Source organism: Canis aureus, chromosome 24, assembly GCF_053574225.1.
Source record: "Canis aureus isolate CA01 chromosome 24, VMU_Caureus_v.1.0, whole genome shotgun sequence".
Taxonomy (NCBI): domain Eukaryota; kingdom Metazoa; phylum Chordata; class Mammalia; order Carnivora; family Canidae; genus Canis; species Canis aureus.
In genome coordinates this window covers 29,514,963-29,538,069 of record NC_135634.1, presented here as the reverse complement: position 1 = coordinate 29,538,069, position 23,107 = coordinate 29,514,963, and the positions used below count along the sequence as shown (strand labels likewise).

Sequence of the window (23,107 nt, the reverse complement as noted above, 5' to 3'; positions counted from 1 at the left end):
CCTTACATATAACTTTTGCTTTTTCACCAAGAGCAAAGATATAGTTCTTTGGGGCCTAGATTTAAATCTACCATTGTTGATTTGTTTTTTGGGGTTTTTTGGTTTTGGGGTTTTTTTTGCCACCAGGTTGAATTCAGCTGTCTTGTCCAGGTTACCTTAGTTCTTATAATGGTGTATACAGTTGCCACTGTCTAAGTTGTGATGTCTTTGGATAGTGAATTTGTTTTCTTAAGCTTTTTCAGGTTTGGTGGTATTTAAATAGGAACCCTAAACTGCTCTCTTACTGAAGGGAAAAGAGCCAGGGCTCTGAAAAAATCCTGTTGTGTGCTTTTTGGTTGTTGTGTCCCTCTTCTCTGGCCCCATAATGTACCTCCCTCAGGCCCCAGAGGACTTTCAGGACTGCTCTTCCATAGTAAGGAAGACTGAAAGGGGGGATGGGGAACCTGGTCAGCAGTTCTTGTAACTTGTCTGTTATTTTTCAAGGTCACTTTCATTGAATTACTGTAGTCACGTGGGTAAACTTCCTACTCTTCTTACAACACAGCCTTACAAAGGGACCTTCGAAAGATGGACCATCCAAGTGAGATTTCTACCTTGCTTTTGATAACTCTAACATAGATTGAAGGCCAAGGAGGGCAGTAGGGTACACTCTTAGCTGAGACCTTCTGGTGCCAGTCAGTACCAAATAGACATTTTGGTTTATTTCAGGTTTATTTCAGCAAAGCTTGTAATTGTTGAGTACCCCTTAGGGCAATTTTCTTCACAGTCTGAATCCTTTAAGTGGTTGGTCAGTGTGGTCACCTTCCACCTACCTATGGAATCTGTCTAGTTCCCATACATTGGCCTCGGGTGGGACAGACACCCCCCACCCCTGCCACCACATCCTCCTGTTATTCCTTAACAGGAAGAAAATTCCTGGAACAGGAAGATCCCTTTAAGGTACTTTTCACTCTAGCTCAGTCATTAGAGGTGACCACTTAAAAAAAAATGTGAGTGAGGAAGCAGCGGCTCGTCACCACTGAAGTGTACAAATCCAATACCTGAGTTCCTGGCAGATTTAGGATGGCAGGCAGTCCAGTGACCAACAGTACCACTGTTGGAGCCAGCTGTCCACATATATTTTTACCTCAAAGGGGACAACTCATGAAGAGCTCCTCCATATACTTCTTTCAGTTCTCCCTGTTTGGCCTTTGTCTTCACACTTCCCTCCTGGATTCCAGCCATCAGGCATGAAGTGTAAATAGGCTTATTTCATTTGGCATCTCCAGTTGCATCCTCTCTGTCTGTGAACAGCTCCTCTTCCATTTGCCTCTGGTCTCCAATACTAAGGCCTCATCAGGAGCTGACATTTTTGCTGGGATTTTTACTTTCCACAGTAGGCAGAGTAGGTGGGTGTGGTCCATCTCTTCACACAAGAGATGTCTTGCAGGCCATCTTTTTGACCAGCTACATATTCCACTGACCAGCTGCATTATCTCTGCCCATAACAGTGGATATAATCCCTTTTCATACACGATCCTCCCACCCCTGTCCTAAAAATGTGAACTTCAAGTCCTTACTCTCTTGGTCTTAAGGGTTTGGGTAGAAGCAGTCTTCCCATTTAACTTGTGGCTCTGTCTTTTAAAATTGCTTTTTGTCTTTTCTCGTTTAGAGAACAACCAGAGTATTTTTTTCCCCAATGAGTCTCAACAGATTCTTAGGCAATAATTTTTCTTGTTATTGATGATCTTGTGCTCAGTAGCACTCTACACTGAATAGTCCTGACCCTTCACATTGTGCGTTGGTTTTCTGTGTTAATCTCTGTCCGTGATTTAAATCTTAGGTCAGAGTGGTGATAGATTTTGTCATTTTGTTGTTGTGATTATTAGTAATGTTTTACTACTGTATTCGTTGGGGCTGCAGTGAGACCAGCCAAATCCATTTATAGCTTTACTGAGCCGAATTTGTTTATCAAGATTTCCCAAGCGAAAGTTGGGTGCGCTGACCAGCTCTGCTGGTGGCATCTCTATGGGGCATAGGGGTGGGGTGGGGGCTGCGCTGGGGCAGGGGTGTGAATTACACATTTAAAACATTCCTTTTTGCGTGCCCTCTAAATAGCAAGGATGTTTACTCAGGATTCGGGGATCAGTTTTCAGCCGTACTGAATTTGGCTGAGCTGCATGCCCTGAAAACTCTCTTCCTGTTTCTTAATTTCTGGACTGTCTAATTTACATTACTTAGTGACACCTAAGTTCTCCAGTTTGAAGGTATTGCACCATAATGAGAACACTAGGTTTTCCCAGGGAGGCAACTATAAGTGGCCAGGTTATCCTATAAGGATTTCCCTGACCGTAGCTTGTTGTCAAAGCAGAGGCCCTTTCTTTTCTGGCATTGCTCTCTGCTTCATTATATGCTCTTCTTTTCAAATGATGACTACCACTTAAGAGGGAAGATTTCTTTACCACTCTCAGGAGAACTACCATACTGAGGTTGTGAGAAAGGCTTTTTAAATACATTGAGCCTACAACTCCCTTTTCTGATTACAGAAACTCCTCTCACAAACAGGTTATGTTCAGAAAGGCTGCTCTTAATTCTCTTTACTTACAAACTAAAAGTGATTAAGCTACTTCTTTTGCCATTGATGGTTGACTCACTCACTCTGAAGGGCAACTTTGTTCCTACCTGTGGACATTCAAAAGCTGGAAGTTCATAAACTGCGAGGTTTCTACATCAGCTTCATTATTCTTTCTTGGTGGAGATGAGAAGCACCAGCAAAGAGAAGGCTAATGATCTGAGGAATCCAGTTTCCTATGACATTAGTTTTCCTTTGTAATTAAGAGGGGAGTTAATATAGTAGAGAGGAGAGGGAAACTCTGGCCACACCAGAAGATCTTACACCCTGTTCTTATCATCACCCAAGGACTTTGAGGATGTAGTAGATGCCATGGCTAACAAATATGCAGATCACTGGACTTTTTTAATTTTTTTTTATTTTTATTTTTTTATTTTTTTTTTTTGACTTCTTTTTTAGCATGCTTTACATGACACCTGAGGCCAAGCAGTGAGCAGAACTAAATCTAGTCAGTTCCATTCAAGTGAAGTCTAAGTAGCATTTTACCCTACTGACCACTAACCACCCACATTCCACACCCATTAGCTCATTAGCTAGCACAGGGCCCTAACAGCAAACAAGGATGCATCTATAGGAGGCTTTGCCGTGCTCTCCTGACGTCCTTTTTACTTGGCAAGTTTGGGGATTGATTTGGACAACAGTACTGTGCCCTCCTATCCATGGGTGTCTGAGCCCCATGGTGCAGTGGCATGGGGCAGCTGTTGAGCATGTGTGGTCCCAAGGCTGCCGGACACTGACCTGAGGAGGGTGTGCACACAACTAGCTCCCAGTTCAGACATCTCGGGGTGCCGCTCCCTTAATTCCATTTGCATTTTCTCTCTCTTTTAATGAAAGTGGCTCTCTACAGCCATAATTAACTCTCAAATTCACATTGGTGTGCTGTGATCAAATGAAGGTTTGGCTGAATCCTTTCAAATTGTAACCATGGTAATTGAGGGGGGTGGCACAGAATGAATATATAAAAATATAATGACAATTGTTCTGAATGACTGAGTGTCCTCCTGACATGTAATTAGCTGTTTTAGCAAGATGTAGATTGGCATGGTCATAATTAAAAGGATTTCTGTCCTTTATGTGATTGAAAATGGCAGATCTCCCATTCCCTGTTCCCTTTTAGCACTTAATGCTCCCAAGAACATTTGGAACAGCAACTCAGTAAACTAAAATAATGACATGGTGTTCATGTCCTCTCCTTAGTGAAAGAGAACGATTTGGAGTTATTTCAACCTCAAAATGGAAGCCTTTGCTATTGGTCCCCATTTGACTTCTACATTATTTGAAACCTCTGTCTCACATCCAATTCAACCTGCTGCACCTTTGGCAGAAACTACAGTCAGAATCCCAAACCGAGTCAGCCCCTGCCTGACAAGGCCTCCGCGACTCTGTCCCACTCCTTAGACAGCCAGTGTATTATGCGGCCTAACTTGAGGATGTTGACTACTTAACAAGCTCCCCGGGGTTTTAATAATTCTTTCCCTGGTTACTTGATATCTCCATTGTTGTCACCATCAGCAAGTGTCAAATGGGATTTTACACATTTTCTTCATTGGATCGTATGATGTGTGGCGGACACGACACAAACACAAACACATAAGGGCTTTCAACCATGTGGCATAATTAGAGTGCTGATATTTGCAGTGTCCTGAAGTAACGAGGTGCATGTGAGTCCCCCACACCACTCTTACATGGGCAACTACAAACTTTCTTGTATGCAGCCTTTTATTATCCAGAGTTCCTCTGTTCTGAGTCGGTGGGATTATCTCCCTAGCTATTCCAAGTCTTTTCTCCCTAACACTTTTCTTCCTTTCTTTTCATCTACCAGTGTCCCACCAACTGAGCATCAGGTGGTCTTGACGCCTTGCCTTACACAGTCTCCTGCCCAGAATGTCTGTTCTTCTCCCCATCAGGGCCTCCCATCAGATGGGAGCTACTGTGTCTTGATCTAGCCTTTCTCTAGAACATGCTTTGCTTTTTCCATCACTTGTAGAGGCCTTCATTCAGTTATATCAAGAGTAAGTCTGTGCAAATACCAGCACCCACATAATGCCACATGGCCCCTCCAGCTGCTTCATTCCTGTGTGACTCCTCCTACCTTTGCTCGTGAGCCTGGCCTGTGAGCCCTTTCTTTGTTCAGGGCTGGACACTTCAGGATTAGTTAGTAACCACTGAGAAAATGTGGCTCTTACTTTTGTTCATGTTTTGCTGCTTATCCTCATACAGCCCTTTCCTCCTCAGTATGTATCAGAAAGGATCCTAACCAAATGCTAAACTTTAGTTTGATGAAAATTCTGAGGTAGGCTGCTTCTCTCTGACTGTTCTCTCCACCTGTCCACAAACACACAGAATTTGGGGAAAAGTTCTATCTTGGGGTCCTTCATTCTTGTTCCCCTCCAAAATACCTCCAAATGTGTTATAGTTGGACTAAATGAGGAAAAATGTCATCAAAAGGTCTTACCCAGTGCTTCTCTTCCTATATGATCTAAAAGCAACTTTCAGCCCTACCCCCAAACACCCACTTTCAAGATACATGTGCTGTCATTGAGACTTTTCTGTGGGATCCTGCAATTTGATGACATTTGGAATGATTGTGGATTTATGACCCCAAAGAGCAGAGTATCCCATCCCTTATTTTCCCAGCTGCTGAAAGATAACTATCTCCATTACAATTGAGAATCTGTGTTAAGATTTGCAATTCTGAGAACTGACTAGATGAGTATAATTCTGTGATTTGTGAGACATGCATTAAAACAGCCAGCAGAACATTCTGATTATCTGCTTACATTCAAAGAAAATAGAATTATCACTACAGTTAAAACCTTCTAACACAATCTACCATTTTAAGGATCAAAGTATTAGATGTGCAGCTTAGGGAATGATGCTAATAAAAAAAAAATTGGAGTTGGCAAGATGTCTCCCTCCGCAGGTGTTTCCAGAGGCCACCTCGGTGATTCAAAACCCCCTCCACCATAAATGCCAGTACCACCAGCATCTCCCACTAAAAAGAAAAAAGCAAAAAGAAAGCCAACTCACCAAAATCCATGAAAACATAGGTAGTACCTCCCCATGAAATACCTATTTTTTTGGAAGAAAACACCAGAAGTTACTCTTCCAAGAACACAAGAGTAAAGATGTCATTCTAAATCATAACGCAACAAGAGACAAACCTTCAGACCTCTTGAGGCATTCAAAAGTCATGATAATAGCAGCTGACATTTATTGAGCATGTACTGTGTGCCAGGAACTGTGCTGAGTGTTCTTACTACTGTCTTGTTTTCTTGAAGATACACAGACCCTATACAGCAGTACCACCTTAGTGGAGTCAAGTGAAATCTCCAGTTGCTTCTTTCATCTTAGTAGGATGTTAATTGGAGAACAGGCCACAGAGTCTGCCTGGCATTGCTCTGAATGAAATCACTGCATTTAACCTGTTTGTTTTCTCACACAACCACACTAGTTGATTCCCACCCACACACTGTCCCAGTGCTGTCGTCTCTCCGTGCCCTTCATTCCATCTGACACTGAACTGGTGTTACCATGATGATCTAGACACAAGAGCATTCCTCTTGGCCCTTCTCCTTGCCTAGTGATAGGGATAGAAAGGCAGGGACCTCAAGGAGGCTCCACAGCTGTGATGTGAAACCTCATTTCAAGCATCCTGTCTCCAGAAGCCAAATGTGAGGTCCTGCCTTTTTGGGGGGAAGAAACCATGACTGTCTCATCTGTGTTTTGAGAAGAAGTAGAATTTACTGGCACTTCTTGGGTGTAGTTCCAATTAGATGAGGCAGAGAATGTTAAAAATCTCACACACTTCCTGTTTTTCTCTCTCCAGCACTTCGAGCATTTTCGTAGTGCCTATTACTTTTAACATCCTGCTTCTGTATAGAAGTGTTTAGCTAAGCCATTCCAACTCATTCTGCTGTCACGTCCATCACAGTCATGAAAGGCAGTGGGGTTGAGGCAGTACTTGTGGAGATTCTGGAACTTGTATTCTTGTCTGCCCTGCATGGAGACAGGTGCCGATTCGGGCTCAGCATAAGAACTTTCTAATAACCCCAGTCTGGCACAAGGATGAGCTGCCTCAGGGTTCAGCTGGCAGCTCAGTGACTACTGTCGGGCACAGGCTTCAAGCTGACCTGAGGATGGGACTGAAATCCCATGTTTCTCTTCCTCGCTTCTCTAGCTCTTTTCCTCTTGCAAGTAAGTGGTCCTCAGGGGTTGGCTGTTCCTCTCACTCTTCTCATCCATTCTATCGTGTCCTCAGCATCCTAGGAGCCCAAGAGAGTGGAGTCCACCCAGGAGGAAGGCCCCAGTTGGCGTGACCTGGTGAGCGGATCCACCAGCTTGACTCCTTGGAATTGGCCTCTGTAATAGGTACCTTGTTTCATTAGCTGGCTAATGGGGTCTTTGATTATCTATTACCCCCACCCCCCCCAAAAAATGTGAAGGGAACAAGGTATGTGTGCCTTCTGTTTAGCTATTGATCCAGATTTGGCATCTCTGGTGGCATCTGGGTGCCACTGAAATTTTGGAATTGGAGACATTGACTCTGTCCTTGGAAAGAGCACGTGACTCTTACCAACCAGTATACATGGCAGAGATGAGTCACAAGATCTGTGTTGCCTTTATAACTTTTCCAGCTTCCCATCACTTCCAGATCAAGCCAAAATTTCAGTCTTGTTTTCTGGCTTCCTCTAAGCCCAGAAACCGCTCCCCTTCTGTTGCTTTACTGGAACTAAGAGCCCAGTATAAACTTATGAGGGTCATTTTTCCACTTCATCATTCATTGAAGCTATTAAACTGGAAACAAAACGTCATTAGTGCTGTATTAATGTAAACAGCAGCCACTCTAGTGATATTACATTGAACTCTTTTGTTTTTATGCCAGATTCATGGGTGGGGGTAGGCAGTGCATACATTAGCAGAGTGGATTGAAGGAAGGTGAGAGCTCAGCTGTGGGCTCCTTTCAAGAGCATTATTGTTAGTGATTTGCCTTGAAAACCACATTTCAATATGTTAGTCAGTGAGCCCCTTAATCCTGCATCTCTGAAAACGGGCACCACGAAACCAAAACCAAAGTTCTTGGGGGCAGGGGTTGGGGGGAGCAAGCTTCTCCCTTCAAGCATTGGCATCTCTGGCACGGCTTTTCTTTACTGCTCCCTGGTTTTGCCAGAACACTGCTTTCGAAAGGGCCTCTTCTTTTCCTAGTAGTTTTTCTCACACAGATAATAGAAAGCAAGCCTGTGGCGTGAGTCTAGAGCAGGCTGTCCCAACTTCCCACACACCTGCTCTCCCCTGTGCATTTGGCCTGGTCTCCAGAAACGGGAGAGAAAACCCCCTGCTGGGCCTAGCCCTGCTTTCTTCAGATTCACCCAGGCTGCAAGGGATGCTCCTCTGCCAGAAGATACCAAGAACATCATAGTTGCCTCCCCTGGAAGAGCCCACAGCCTTCTCTGATTCCCCCTGGGCTCCCCTCCCTCCCTTCCACGGCCATAGTCACCGTTGGGTATGCAGTACCTTCCAAGGATACATTTCTAGTTCTGTTTTTTAAGTGCCTAAGCAAGTTACCTCTGGAACCTGCCAGAGAGTCAGCCCCCTGACCCCCCTGCCCCATCCTTTCCCAACCCTGCACTTAGCCCCCAGGGGTGGGCACAGACAGCCACCCGTCTCCAGATTCCCCAGCGTCCTGCAGGCGGAACCACTGCAAGGGCAAGCTCCTGGGCAGGGCGATGTCGTCGTCGCCCTGTCAGGCTGGCTTTGTCGCTCTTTCCTGTGCTTTTTTAGGGATTTCTCTGTTGATAGGGTTACAGTCTTGATTCATAGAGAATGTTAAGGAGCCTGCTTAGTGAGGTGTACAGCTACTGAGTGGGGAAGATGGGGAGAGCAAGACAGCCGCAGAACAGAGTCCCGTCTGCCTTTGTCCGCAGCTGGAAAGTGCATCCAGATCCAAGAGGGCAAAGAGTCAGATAATCATAGCTAAAAACGTAATGATTCATTTGCCGTCATTAATCACTGGAACCCTGGCTGCCTCTCTCCGTCGTCTCTTCCTAGATTTGAGGGATTAGGGTGTCTGCTCACAAGGGCTCAAAAAGGCCCATCATCGCTGGGGGTGAGGCAAGATCAAAAGTGTGTCTTTGAAAATAAGTGTGAGGTTATTCGTTTGCTTTTTTTTTTTTAAAGTAATTTAAGTCTGACCTGAATTTGGGGCCTTCATTATGTGGTGGGTGTACGACGGATTATTTTGTGACTGCACTCTGTTCACATCACGGCACTAAGCAGCGCTCAGATGATTTGTTGGTGCATTAGAAAGTTTTTGCAAAATGGACAAATCCATACCCAGGCACTTTATTTTCATTAATAATCCAGCGTTTTTGTTCAGACAATGTAATAACCCAAATGGTGGGCATTCACATTTTAACAGGTATGGGCAAATTTGCCAGAGGAATTATTTGGATTTGGATAGAGAAGGGAGGCGGGTTGATGAAAGCGATCAAACGGGAGAGAACACCGCCGTGGTGGCCACGAAGGGAGGCCCGTCACGCCCACCCGGGTCAGGGCAGCACGGGTGGCCAGGCTGTGCAGACGCGTGTTTACAGGTTCTACTGGTGCTGGTTGCTGCCCCCGGGCACATGGCGGGAGGTCGCAGAGCCGGGAGTGGGGGTGCAGGGGGAGCAGCGGGGGGGGGGGTGGGCAGAAGAGGCCCACTCGCCTCTCCGTGAATCGCACCCAACGCCCCGGTGGCGCCTAGTGCCAGGGACTGCAGCTTTGTCTTGCTGTTTGTTGCAGGGGTTGGGGGTTTGGGGGGATGGGCTGGCACAGCAGCTGATAAAATGGAAAATGAGTTTGAGAGTCATGATCTGATCAGATACCATGGACCAGATGCCTTGGGACTGCCCGAAAGTCTTTAGCGTCCACCAAATACTCGAGTATCTGCGACGGGCTGTGTGGGGTCCCTGCCGGATGGCTTTGGGGCAGAGCGCCCTTCCCTGCCTTGGCCGTCGTGTGTCTTACTTAGTCTTTGTGTTTCCCTTTGGCGTCTCCTGGTCTTTGTCCCCATCTTGTACACCATGTGTCCCTGAGGGGAGTCGCACCTGTGTCTGAGTCTGCTGTAAGGTGTTCAGTCTACCTCAAGGGGTCATCATGGTCAACTCTGTCCCATAGCAATCCTTCTGCCATCGCCACACACACTGGAATGTATATCTGCCCCTGGCCCCGGCCCTGCCTTCCCTGTCAGTAATCCCCTGACCCCATCTTTCCTGTAATCACCACAAACTCCTAGTGCAAATTGGATGCTGCTTTAAATGTGAAAACAATTGTTCAAAAGCTATAAAACCTGAATGAAAGCTAAAGCTGAATTTATAAGCCTTGTTGCATATGAGCCAAAAGTGCAAAAAGCTCTATATAATGAACTAACCTGCCACTCGTATAAATATAAATATATATAAATATATTAAAATCAGACTGTTCTACAAAATTGTGTATTTGTATTTTTGTGTACGTACAATTTTCTGCTAAGCAGAAGGAGGATGTAGTATAGGATGCTGTGAGAAGAGATTTGGTTTAATCCTATTTCTTTGTTACTTATTTTTGTTAACATCAGATGCCTGTCTTTGTCTTCTATGTGTATGACACTGTTTGGAAAGCTGCAGTATCTCTCTTCCTTAGGTCCAGAGTCCGTTAGAGAATGAAATCTGGGGTTTAGAGAGTTGTCCAGGCCACCAAACATGGAGAAGTGGACAGAGCTTGGCCGCTCGCGGTCCTGAGGCAGCAGTGAGGCAGGGCACGGCCTCTGGGAAGCAGAATCCCGCTTCTAGAAAGCAACTTCCAAAATAAAAGATGGTCAGATCTCTCGAACATAAGACTCCACCGGGTCCATCAGGAGGAGATGCAGGACCTCTTATTCCGGGGCCAGAAGTCCGCCCAGGAAGCAGCAGGGGCCCTGCGTGGCTGTAGCGCCCAGCTCACTGGCCGTCCCCGGGCGCACCTCCTTCTTCCGAGTAGTCGCTGCCTTTTTCGGATCAGGTTACCAAAATGCCTCCCCTCTGCTGAGCTGCTGGCGCTTCATCACCCAGACCTCCAGCCCCAGTTCCCTGGAGCATCTCAGAACCCACTTTCCCGGTGCTAACACACAAGAGGGGGGTAAAGTGGCTGCCAGTCGTGGCCAGAAACCAACGTCTGAGAGGCCAGGCCGGAAGACAAGCTCTGTGTGCCCAGGGCGGCCCCGGGCGCGGGCCCCACCCCTGCTGCCCACCCAGCTCTCAGCCCCCCGGCAGTCCCTCTTGGCGTGAACCTTCTCTGGGGAGAGCGATACTGCACCTTCACCTGTGGGACTCATATTTATAACAATGTGTAATGACTGTAGCAAAAAGCCCTTGTTTCTAGATGTAAATGGTCAAAGAAACAAGCGCTCTATTGTATTGATTAAAATAGTTCAAATGAGTCCTGTATCATTGTATCTCCTATTCTGGATTAGTGCCTTTTGGACAGTAGACTGTTCTGTAATTAAAATGTAGTATACTGCTTTTTTGTACAGTTTTGTTTTAATAAAACTTTTTTTTAATTTGTGTTTATTTTAGTATTGTACCTATTAGAGAATAAAACGTATAACTGAACAATGCCTGGCCGGGATTTCTTTGGGTAAGAATAGTCATTTGGGAAGTGCCCTGACACCAACGGGGGGTGGGGGGGTGGGGGGGCGGCGTTCTGTTTCAGACATCAGTCCCCTTGGTCCGCCCGGGGACCCGAGGGAGCCTGGGCCGGGGCGGGGGACCATCACACTCTATGTGGTTGAGAGGGAATGCGCGACGCAGGACAGCGTCCACCTCTGACCAGACTGCACTGGTTCTCCGCGTGGGTCCCTCCCACCCCAGAAGTGGCCGCTCCTTTCCTGCCCAGTGGTGCCCTCACGCAGGGGGAACCCCGGCCTCCCCCGCCTTCCTCCTTCCTTCCCACCATCCCCGCCCCCCCAGCCCCTGCAGTCCTAGCGGCTTCGGCACTGCTGGGACCAGGGCCTTTTACTTCCTCGTGCTGAGCAGTGAAACCACTGGGCCTTCACCTTTAGCAGTGAAACATGAAAGAAAGCTGAAGCCTCTTTGTGTTTCTTTAAAGACCTCCAACAGCTGGGGTCACATTCTCATCCAGGACTCGAGGACAAAGTGCCCAAGCCCCCGCTCCCCCAGCAGATTCGGACTGACTCGCTTTACTCCTCCTCAGAGAAAGCCTGAGGAGTGAATGAATGGTTCTCTCTCCTTACCATACATAGAAGCAGCTATGCTAAATTTTAAGTCGTCCCCAAACACTAAGGTGCCACCAAGGTGGAGGTGGGCAGGAGATGGGGGTGCAGGGGACACCAAGAACCATCCTCACCTCATGCTCCCCCATGTAGGCCCAAACTGCTTCCTGCTTCCTTCACGCCCGGCTGAGCTCTTCCCCGCCTGCCCAGCAGAACCCCCTCCACCTCCTGTCCTCCGAGTCCTACAGACACACCAGCCCAGACGCAACTTCCTCAACCCCTAGAGCCCCTGGGGCCCCTCCTGTGCCCTCTAGACCCGGCTGTGGGACTCGTTGGCATTGCTTGTCTGCACTGCCCGCCACACGAGGCCCAGGCGCAGGACGAGGGCACGAGTGTTCACTGAGTGACCTACGTGAAACATGCCCACTGAGGCCCATTTTCGGGTCCGAGCAACTGTAAGAACTGCACAGCCTCAGGCAGACAAAGGCAATCGCGAGTTGCAAGTAGCAACTTGAAAAATCAGTCTCTATCCCAGGAGCTAGATCAGTTCCACAGACTCCTGCCTCAGAGCAGGGCGGCTCCTGGCTGCCAAATTTGTCATAATTTGGCAGTGCTTACCCCTGAGAACAACTCTTTGGCACTTACGAGTATAAACAAGTCTTGTGTAGATGTGCCCTGCGTGGTGGCCGCCTCCAATCGGCCCTCCGTCCTCAAGGACATCTGACGTCAGCTGAGGGCCAAGTGGTTCACGGTCGCAGGGCTTCCCTGTGAAAACCGCACACCGGGCGGGTCTCGGGCCGCTCCGGGGCTGGGCTGGGCTCAGGGACCTCGAGGAGGGCCCCACTGGCCGCCTGAAGGGAGGCCAGCTCACCTCTAGTGCTGGGCTACGGCTGGGAGCCGCGTCCACAGCCAGCAGGGTGTCACCCAGCCCCCCAGTGCCCACAACCACTGTCTCCTCCCCAAAATGCCTTGTCAGCGAACCACGAAGGGTCAGGCGCCCTGCGCGGCGCTGGAAGTCTGGTGTGGGGTGGATCCTGTAGATCAAGGCGGATAGTGGAGCCATGGCCTGAGAACGGGGACATCCTTGCTCCAGAGCAGCAGCCGGCCCCCCACGCCACCCCCTCTGGGCCAGCTGTCTCCGTTCACACCTGGGTCTGAGGCCATCAGAAAGTCTCCTGTAGGAGGTCTCAGCCAAGGGGAGTAGGACTGGCCACAACCTGTGCGGCCTCCCTGGTTCTTTAGTCCAAACCTCACAGAGCAGAAGGGCTGGAGGAGGCGGTGCTCGGGGCCTGCGGCTTCCCTCCACCCCTCTTCTGGTCTCACCTTGAAAAGCCTCGGCCCCGGGCCACCCCTCACCCTGCGGGACAGTCTAGAATGAGCCCAAACACCCCCGTGTCTGGGTGAGCGAGAGAAAAGCAAAGAGACCAACCTCAGACATAGGCAAGAAATCATCTCGTTTTATTTTTTTATTTTTATTTTTTTCATCTCGTTTTATTTAGAGGCTGCTGGTCATGTGCTGGAAAGGCATATATGGTACAAAATTACAGAGGTTTAGTTCATTATATAATACAAATCATTCAGTCTTTACAATTCATTACAGAGTCTTTGGATTTTTTTTAAACTCCCATTTCATGTGCAGCAAATCAAAGAGTCACCCGATCAAAACCACTTCTTTATGCGTGAACCCTCGTATTTACAGAACTCGGCACATGGAGATCTTCCAAGACCCCTACCCCCCAACAAAATTCGTGTCGGCAGCCGGGCTGAAGGCTCGATGGGCTTTTCTGAGAAAGAGACGCGTGGGGATACTGGGGCCAGGGTGTTGGGCGCCGCGTCCCGGGGAAGGCACGACAGACCCGTCCCAGATGCGGGCCGCAGGCAGGCGCGGCTCCGGGGCCGGCGAAATAAACACCTTGAGCTCCTGCGGGCCTCATGCAGGGGCCTGGAGCCCAGAGAAGGGGCAGGGAAGCGGCGGGGCTCGGGGCGCCCGGGCCTGTCACCCTCTCCCAGGGTCCCAGTCTCGGCCCAGGGGGCGCAGGGGTCTCCGCAAACACGCAGGGCCCTTCACCTTCACGGCTGCGCCCCCGCGGCCGGCGGGCGGGGATCCTGGGCAGCCCCGGGGGCAAGTCCTCGAGCTGTCGCGGCCGCAGCGGCACCCGCTGGACCACGGGCCGAGGCCTCGCGCCGCCGCTCCGCTCCGCCCCCGCAGCCGCACCCGCCCCCGCAGCCGCAGCCGCGCCCCGGCCTGGGAGGGAGGACGGCAGGTCCCCGGCCCCCGCGGCCACACCGCCCGCCCGACCGGGGCTCCCCGGGCTGCCCCCGACGGCAGCGCACAGCCGGCGACCCCCGCACCCGCACGGGCCTGCAGGGACGCGCCCCCCACCGGGGCACAGCGGGGCGGGGCGGGCCGGGGCGGCGGGGCCGGGCCGGGGCGGGGCTGCAGTGCGGGCGCGGAGGGACCCCCGGGAGGCGGCCGGCGACCCCCCGCGAGCACAGGGCCCACAGCAGCCCCGCGCCCTTCCGGCCGCTCCGCCGAGGCCGCAGCACGAGCCCGCCCGGGACGGAGGGGGGGGGCGAGCGGCTCCCTCGGGCCCACACGGCCGCAGGCTCCAGGCGCAAGCCCTACCGGGACGCGGGGTGTCGGGCGCGTCGGGGCGGGGGGGGGGCGGGGGGTCAAGCGGAAGAGCGGAGTCCGCGCCCCCAGCGCCGGCTGCAGGCCCCCCCCCCCCCCCCCGCTCGCCCCGGGACTCCTGGCGGCCGCGGACGGCAGCGCACGGCGGGGCAGCGGACACCCACGACCCGGGGGGGGGCAGGCCCGAGGGGGCACCGGGTCTCAACCGGAGGGCACGGAGCGCCCCTTGGCTTCAGCCCGTCCCGGGGGGGGCGCTCGGAGGCCGGTCGGGGAGTCGCCGGGGCCGGGGCGCCGCCACGTGTAATGAACCGAAGCTAATTAACGTCGGGCTCCTCCGGGGGGCGCGGCGGGGCGGCCGCACACCTGGGGGCGTCCACGGCCCCACACGGCCCCACGGGGGTGGAGGGGGCTTCAAATCCCTAGAGACCTGGAGACTTTTCGTTTTTAAAAGTCCGAACGTGAGAACTAAAAACAGGCCCCCAAGAGTGCTGGGCACCAGTCCTGGCCCAGGGCCCTGCCCCCCGCCCCCCGTGTCCTCTCGGCTCCTGCTCACAGCTCGGGGCCACCAGTGGTCGTGAGGACACGCAGGCAGGTGGCTTCATGCTGGCACCAGCTCACCCGGCTACTGCTGGACCAGGGCCGGGGGCACTGGCTCTGCCGTGCAGGCCCCCCCAGCCCTGCCGCCCGCCCAGCTCCTGTCCCCCCACGGAGCCACCCCCACCGTGGCGGGGAGACACCAGCCCCCTGCCCACTCCCACAGACCCCTTCCCGGAGAGCCAGAGATACCCCAGCAGGAGGCAGGCAATGATCCTGGAGGTTTCATGCCGTTTGGGCCAGGTCTGTGGCTCGGCAGGGACCGTGGGGAGCTCTGCAGAGCCACAGCCCTCAGGTTCAGGCAGGGAATCAGGGTAGAAAATTGCCAAGAAGTTAAACCAGTCTAAGGCCCTTCCAAGAAACCAAAATTGCACCAAATAAGGTCACAATGCTTCTGACTTCATCATTGCAGAAGCACAATAACCTAATTCTCCAAGTTGTCATGGTCAGTTTAGGGTAAGGCCACTTGTGTATCTGTGTCAATAAGGACATAAGGAAGGGCCCCTCTGGGAACCCCCACCAGAGGCAGGAGGCTGGCAGCTCCCGAGTGACCTCAGAGGCTGGACACTAGAGCCCGGGCAGACGATTGTGGCTCGCAAGTGATTTCAGATTTGCAAAAAATAAATATAAATAAATATATTCCAAGCACTCTGTTACGGGAATAAATGGCAAAGAGAAAACACTTCCCAGGTATAAAGACACTAACGCACCCACAAAGAAACCCCTAAGAAACCTTGTAGGAAGGCAGAGGGCAAGGCCCTGGGAGGGGTCAGGCCCAGTGCCCCTTGCTGAGGCGCCCAGGACCTTGTGCCAGAAGCCCCAAGAGGCCAGCCAGAGGCACTTCTGAGAGCTTGTTATGTGGTGTGGAGACCTTGGGGGCCAGAAGGATGTAGTGAGCCTAAGGAGCAAGCCAGGACCAGGGGGGTTGGCAGGGATGCTGGCTCTGGAGGCACAGGGAGGATGCCCTGCCTCTGTGGGAAAGAAAGGCACTGGTACGGTTAAGAGGTTAATGGGGTCATCGAAACAGAAGAAAGGAACAGCAGCCCCAGGGGTGGAAAACCCAGGCCCGGGGCCAGAAGGGCCTCACTCCCCCAATCCAGGACTGCTTTGGGCTCCTGGGATCTTCAACCCCTCTACCTTGCTGGGATGCCTCCCCATTCTCTGCACAGAGGAAGAAATGAAGCTTCCAGAGTCACGGGAGGGGCAGGGAGAGGTCACTAGCCCCATGTTATGCAGAAAAGACTCCTTGCCATGCTCCCCTGGGAAGGGGGGTTTGAGGTATCCCTGCCCACTTGGTTCCCAGCTCCACCCCAGGGCTGGCACTGGCTGCCCCCCTCTGTCAGCCTTTGCCTGGGAAGCAAAGGGAAGCAGGCCAACAGCCCAGGAGGATGCAACCCAGGCCAGGAGGGGGTTGCTTAGCTGGCCCAGGATTTTCGGTTCTCAGGGTTCTTATGGCTCCTAAGCGCCGTGGCGCCCTCTGCCTTGGCCAGAGCCGCCGTCAGTGAGGCCAGGTTGTTGGCGGAGCCGGAGAGGGTGCTGCTCCTGCGGGGCTCGGGGGCGCCCTGCAGCCGGAGCCCCGCGCTGCGCCGCCGCCCCGCACCCGCCGCTCTGCGCACCCGGCCTGGCCTCACCAGCAGCCCGTAGCCAGGGTTGCACTTGAAGTACTGCTTCCCTCCGATGGAGCCGTCATTTTTACCTGAAGGGAAAAGAGAAGACGACATAGAGGTGGCTTCCCATGGCCCCTCACTCCAGGCCTCTGTGTGCCTGATGGCTCCCTGCACTGCTGAACACGGGAGGCTGGGGTGACCATCTCCAGGCAGCGCCTGGTGGTCCCCAAGGACATGCGGCCCCAGGCAGCCTCAGGCGCCAGGTCCGTGTGCCAGACCTGCCATTTCCGATGCCCAGGTGCAGGCAAGTCACGAACACGGAGCTGGCACCGACCCCACCCCACCCTGGGGTACGGACCTTTTTCAACCTGACTGGTCAACATGTAAACCTAGGATGGATGTCGTTGGTGGAATGATTATTTTTCCTGAATCTATTAAATGGAAACTGGCAAATGACCAAATTGTAGCTAGTAGATGTCATGCTTGATCTATCAAGATGCGGTGGAGAAGTTTCCTTTGTAAGAGCAACAGAAAATGCATTAAGGTGAAGAATGAGAACCCAGTGCTCAAGTCAGTAGACGGAGAGGATGCCTGAAGAAAGAGGCCCCCTGACCCCTAAATGTCAACATGCTACAGGGATGGGCTGGTGGAGAACATGATCTCTGCAGCAAAAACAATCATGAATTTTCTGCACTCTGCACACCCTGACCTGCCCTTCCCCCACAAAACCTCCTCTCTCCATCAGCCAGGGTCCCCTCAGTGCACCTCTCAATGCACCTAACAGACCACCTGTCTCACTATCTGACCACCGCTATCACTTGGCTCTCAGGGCACACCCCCCACCCCTGCCCACTGGCTCCCTGCTTCCGGGCTCCCCACCATCCTGCCTGCTCACCCCATTTCATTTTCTTCACAGCACTTATTACTATCAAAATTTAATTATTTATTTGGTTGTCTACTTGGCAATTTTCTCCAGTGGAAATCCAGTGAAACCAGGGGCTGTGTTTTGTCTCTCAAGGTATCCTTGGGATCCAAGATGGTAACCACAACATGGTAGGTGCTCAAAACGCATTTGCTACATGAACTATCTATTAATCGGTTAATCCCTCTTTAATTCTTGAGTTCACCTGTAGATAGAAACTTCTCTCCTAATTCCCCTGCACATCTTAGCAGACTCTTCTTTAAAAAAATATCTAGTCTGGGGGACATGACTCTTCTTCTGACAGCACTTCCAACTTACAGCGTTATTCACAATGGCCAAAAGTTAGAAACAACCCACACATCCACTCACTGACAAATGGATGAACAAAAGGTGGGCCATCCACACAACAGAATATTATTTGGCCACAAAAAGGAATGAAGTGCTGACCCAGGTTGTAACCAGATAAACCTTGAGAAGTCATGCCAAGTGAAAAAAAAAAAAAAAAAGTAACAAAAGCCCACATACTATACAATCCCCTTTACGTGAAAGTCCAGATTAAGATGTTTCATGTAAATTTAGAGGGATCAGAAACAGATTATTGGTTACCCAGAGCTTAGGAAAGGGAGTGCCTTGCAAATGGACTTACGGCTTTTGGGGGTGTTGTTGACCAACCTGTTCTAAAATTAGACTGTGGTAATGGTTGCACAACTCTATACTCAGAACCATTAGCCTGTACACTTTTAACAAGCAGACTTTACAGTATGTGAATAGGTATCATACTAAAGCTGTTTTTTTTTAAGATTTTATTTATTTATTCATGAGAGACATAGAAAGAGAGAGGCAGAGACACAGGCAGAGAGAGAAGCAGGCTCCATGCAGGGAGCCTGATGTAATAAAGCTGTTTTTTTAAAAAAAAAAAAAAAAAAAAAAACACCTGTGGGTGCCTGGGTGGTTCAGTTGATTGTCTCATTTTGGCTCAAGTCATGAGCTCAGGGTCCTGGGATCCAGCTCCCTGTGGGGCTCCCCACTCAGGAGGGAGTCTGCTTCTCCTTATCCCTATGCCCCTCCCCCGTTCATGCTTCCTGTCTCTCTTGGATAAATACATACATACATACATACAAACAAACAAACATACATACATCTGAAGGACCAAGTATTTCCTTAAGTTGTGGCTCTGGCTTTCCAGAAAATGGGGATTGTAAGATGTGTGGTTCTGTAATGAGGCTTAAGAGACTGGTGAGCCTGGGCACCTTAGATCACCCCACCTTCTGTTCTCCAGCCCAGGCATCGGAGTATCCCCACAGGCATCAGTGTTTGCAACCTGAGCACACACAGCACACAGAGCTACTGTTAAGATTGTTACAGTTCAAAAGCAGATGCCTCTGAGACTTAAAAGGGGGGGGGGGGGGGAAGAGCCTTATATTCATTACTATATTGATAGTAGCTTTCAATTAATGACTTAGGTTTCTGAAAAATGTCAGGAGATTAAACGAAGAGAACACATTGGAAACTCTTATTCCTGATTTTGAAAAGCAGTGACCTGGAGGCTCGGGGAGGTCAAACGACATGGCCCAGGGCACACAGCAGCCCGGCAGTGCTGGGCCGGCCCTGACAAGCACCGCTCACCTGAAGGTAGGTCCAGCTCCACTCCGATCCACGTCCCCTCCTGAAAGTCGGTGGGCCCGATGTATCTCACGATGCCCATCTTGTTGGTGCCCACGGTGACGTACTCCCCCTCTCTGAGCCACTCCGGGACCTCGCTGGCTTCCTCGGAATCCGAGGACACCTCCAGCCTGCCCAGCGCTCCAGCCCCCGGCCCGCCGTCGCCCGGCGCCCCTGCGGCCGGCAGGTCCTCCTCCGCGGCTGGGGCTGGGGCTGGGGGGCAGCCGGGGTCTCCGCCCAGCATGCGCGTGAACGACTTGAGCTCCGAGGTCCGCACCTTCTGGATGCGGAACGGGGACGCGGGGGCAGCGGGCGCCCACAGGAGGTCGGGGGGCCCCTGCGGTTTGCAGGCCTCGGGCTCCAGGCCGGCGGCGGGCTCCGCGGGGTGCTGGGGCCCCCCGAGGCGCTCGGGGGCGGCTGGGGACGCCTCGCCCGCGCCGTGCGACTGCCCCGGGGGGGCCGCGGCGGGGAGAGGAGCCGGGGAGGCGCCCGCCTCTTCCTCCGGCTTCCCCGGGGCCACCGGCTCCGAGGCCTCGCCCGCGCCCGCGCCCGCGCCCGCGCCGCTGCCGTCGCCCCGAACACCCTGCTTCGCGGGGACTGGCGGCGGCACAAGGCTGTGACCCTCGGGGCGGCCGGCGGCCGGCGGGGGGCCCGGCGGCTCGGAGTCCGGGGTGGCCCGGCGCAGGGCAGGGGGCGGCGAGCCCGGGGTCTGCGCGCCATCCAGGCCGGGGTTGCAGGCGTCCGACAGGGTGGCGGAGGAGACGCTGTGGGAAAAGTACCCGCTGGAGGCCTCGCTCAGGGGGCTGGGCGGCCCGTCCTGCGCCTCGGGGGCCTGCGGGGGGGCCCGCGGGGGGCCCTGCGGGCTCGGTGGGTCCCAGAGCTTCACGGGCGCCGCGCCTGTCCCCGCGCGCTCGCTCTCCCGGGGAGCCTGGCGCAAGAAAGGGCGCGAGAAGAACTGGTTAGGATTCCGAGTTTGCGGCTCGTTTCCAAAACAAGTGCCACAGATTTCTGTCAGCTGAAACATTCCGGCTTGGAGGGTGAAAAGAGACGGCGGTGCAACAGGGCGGAGCAGGGCCTGCCCCGTCCGGCCGCCTCGGTCCATGTGACCCCCTCTTCAGGCCCGCGTGGCAGGGGCCCCGCGCTCTGCACCCTGCACACGCTCGGTGCCGAGAGCAAGCACTGCCCACCGCCGTGGGCCTGCCCCTTCCACCTCTTCACCCTTTATATACACTGAACAGTCTAACCGCTGCCTGTGATGGCCTGACTTAAACTAAGAAATCCACATTTGGCCTTCATCCTGTTTCCGGCACAGAGCTCCTGAAACCCTTGGAGTTTCCTAAGTGGTAAGAGCAATAAAGGTGTCTTGATATTCCTAACAAGCCCCTTCCAACACCACCTGAGTTCCTGTTAATGAGGTGACTCTGGCACTGCACCTAAGGATGGAGGCTGGTTGCCAGGGGAACCAATCTAGTGATTAGAGCTTCAGCCCCACAGCCTCCATTGGGGGGGGGGGGGGGGGAGGGCTGGCGGTGATTTAATCACTAATTGCCAATGATTGAATCAATCATGCCTATGTAATAAGGCCTCCATAGAAACCCATAAGGACAGACTTCTGTTGAACTGGAGGAAGTGTGGGTAGAGCGTGGCACCCAGGGAGGCACTAAAAGTCCACACTTTCCCCCTACCCTGCCCCATGCCTCTCTTTCATCTGGCTGCTCCCAAGCTGTATCCCTTGTAATAAACTGGTGATCCAGTTTTACATCCAGTAAGTAAAATGTCTCTCTTGAACTCTGTGAAGCATCCTACCAAGTTAATCAAACCCAAGTGGAGTCACTGGAACCTCTTATCCAGGGCTGGTTGGTCAGAAGCATAGATGACAACCTGGAATTGTGACTAGTATCCAAAGTGGGGGCAGTCTTGTGGGCCTGAGGCCTTCATCCATGGGATCTGACCCTGTCTCTGGGTAGACAAGTGTCCAAATTGAGTTGATCATAGAACACTCAGCTGGTATGGGACAAGGACTTGGAGGTGGGAAGAATGTACACTCAATGGCCACGTAGGGTCAATGGGGCCTGACAAGGCATGAAAAGGCCCTGACCACAGGGCGCAGTGCACAGTAGGTGTACACTAAATCTTCAAGTCCCTCCTTACCCACCAAGCACTCCCAGCCAAGCAAGGAGTGGAAACAGAACCCTGCCCACCATGGGCTGCCCGGAAAACTGAGAGAATCACTAAAGGCCAAAAGAGCACTTTCTCCTGTGAAGCTGGAATGAGGATCTCCTTGGAAGATGTACAAGTGACTTAGCACAGCTTTACCAGCACAGCCTGACTCACGGCTCCTGGCTGGGAGTCAGGTGGAAAAAGAGGAGACAGACTGCCTGCAGGCCAGTCCCATGGCATGGGGTGGGGACCCTCCCTCCTCCTCCAGGGAGACACAGGCCAAGCAGCAGCCTGCCCCACAGTAAAGAGGGGCTGAGTATGGTGGAGCCGCAGAGGCTGGCCTCTGTACCATTCATCTGAGTCACTCTAGCAGAAACACATGCACAGCCCATCTCATGGGGAATGATGGGAGCCACTGCTTGTCCACTACTGTTTCTGGGGTACTGCTAAGGTGTTCTTCGTTGATAACTGAAGCCATTTGAAGAACGGAGCAGATTATCTTTCTATTCCCAATTCACAATGACAGGGGCAAGGGAGAGGAAGGCAAGAACCGGGAACAGGGTTGGTGTACTGGAGAAGGGTGCTGTTCAGAAAAAGAAATATGTTTTCCAATATTTACGGAAAGATTATTTATATTACAGGAATGGCCATTTTCCATTTGAAATACAGGATTTATTTGAACTGGGAAACAGCTGAGATCTATAAGTCTCTTACAGTTACTTGGCTTAACTCAGCAGTTTGATAAATCATGCATTTTCACGTGAATTGTCATTTATATTCCTGTCTCCAGAGGCTCTCCTTTCCCCACAAGGCACACTTTGAGGGTACAAAATTAACGGCACCTCTTGAGATTAACAGCCCATTTTTGTGATGGATCTCTAGGCTGCAAAATTTACTAAATCCAATAGATCAATAACTGTCACCAGCATAAATACTCTAAAAGATTAGGCAATCCTTCAATCATTTTTCTTTTGCAACTTGTACATGTTTTATTTATTCTTTTCTATTTTATTTTTAATATCACTGACCAGGCAGGGAAGACTATACAAACAAAATCACAAGAGCCTAGATTCAGAACAGGAACTTTGGTTCTGGAAGCGTGAGTGTTCCCTCTTCCCCTGGTGGGTAATACCCCATCAGTACCACATAGACAGCTGTCTGCTAAGGGCCAGCTACGTCCTGTCCTGAGGATCTGACAGTCTAGCAACAGTGCCTTAGATGTCCCTGGTCATTATCCCATTTGCTTCCACATGAATCCTTTAATGTAGGCCAGGAAGCATTACCGTATGCATTTTACAACATGGCCCAGACAGGTTAAAGGATTTATCCAAAGCTTCCAGTAAGTGACAACCAGAGATCAGAGGTCAGATCCACAGTGACAACAGAGACCAAAGGTGGCAGAAGGCAGCCCTGATTGCACCATTCTTTCCTGCTGAGCCCAAGTGCAGCCTCAGACTCCTTCCGTGAAAGCACGGCAGGAAACCGCTCCCACTTGACTGGAGTTGATATGTGAGTGGAAACTTATTCCCCATCTTTGGGTTATTCCCTTACCACTGACACTTCTGGAGACTGCCATGAAAGCCTAGCCTTGCGAAAACCAAGACAAACAGCAGAGTTGCCCTGAGCTGCAGAGGCCCTGGCAGGTCTGGTGCCCTCGCCAACAAGAGACTTGGTCTCCCTCTGTCCCATT

The 23,107-nt window shown here is 51.9% G+C and overlaps 2 protein-coding genes across 15 annotated transcripts in view; one reads left to right on the top strand and one right to left on the bottom strand.

The window, feature by feature from the left end:
• The window catches only part of HMBOX1 (homeobox containing 1), a 191,070-nt gene extending 179,847 nt beyond the window's left edge, over window positions 1–11,223 (top strand). For 10 of the 14 annotated variants that reach the window (XM_077868682.1, XM_077868695.1, XM_077868681.1 and 7 more), the window contains one exon: window positions 6,873–10,082. Coding sequence is in view for 7 of the 14 variants with exons in the window: in XM_077868695.1 (XP_077724821.1) it covers window positions 6,873–6,938 (66 nt within the window). In the remaining 7 variants the exon portion in view is untranslated. Of the gene's footprint in view, window positions 1–6,872; window positions 10,083–10,273 lie in introns of those variants that run through there. The other 4 variants (XM_077868685.1, XM_077868684.1, XM_077868683.1 and 1 more) reach the window with 2 other exon arrangements.
• Window positions 11,224–15,687: 4,464 nt separating this feature from the next.
• KIF13B (kinesin family member 13B) overlaps window positions 15,688–23,107 on the bottom strand; it is a 199,302-nt gene continuing 191,882 nt past the window's right edge. Inside the window, exons 39-40 of the mRNA XM_077868673.1 lie at window positions 19,222–20,185; window positions 15,688–16,762 (exon numbers count right to left, since the gene is read on the bottom strand). Coding sequence (XP_077724799.1) covers window positions 16,482–16,762; window positions 19,222–20,185 — 1,245 coding nt within the window. The 3' untranslated portion in view covers window positions 15,688–16,481. The remainder of the gene's footprint in view (window positions 16,763–19,221; window positions 20,186–23,107) is intronic.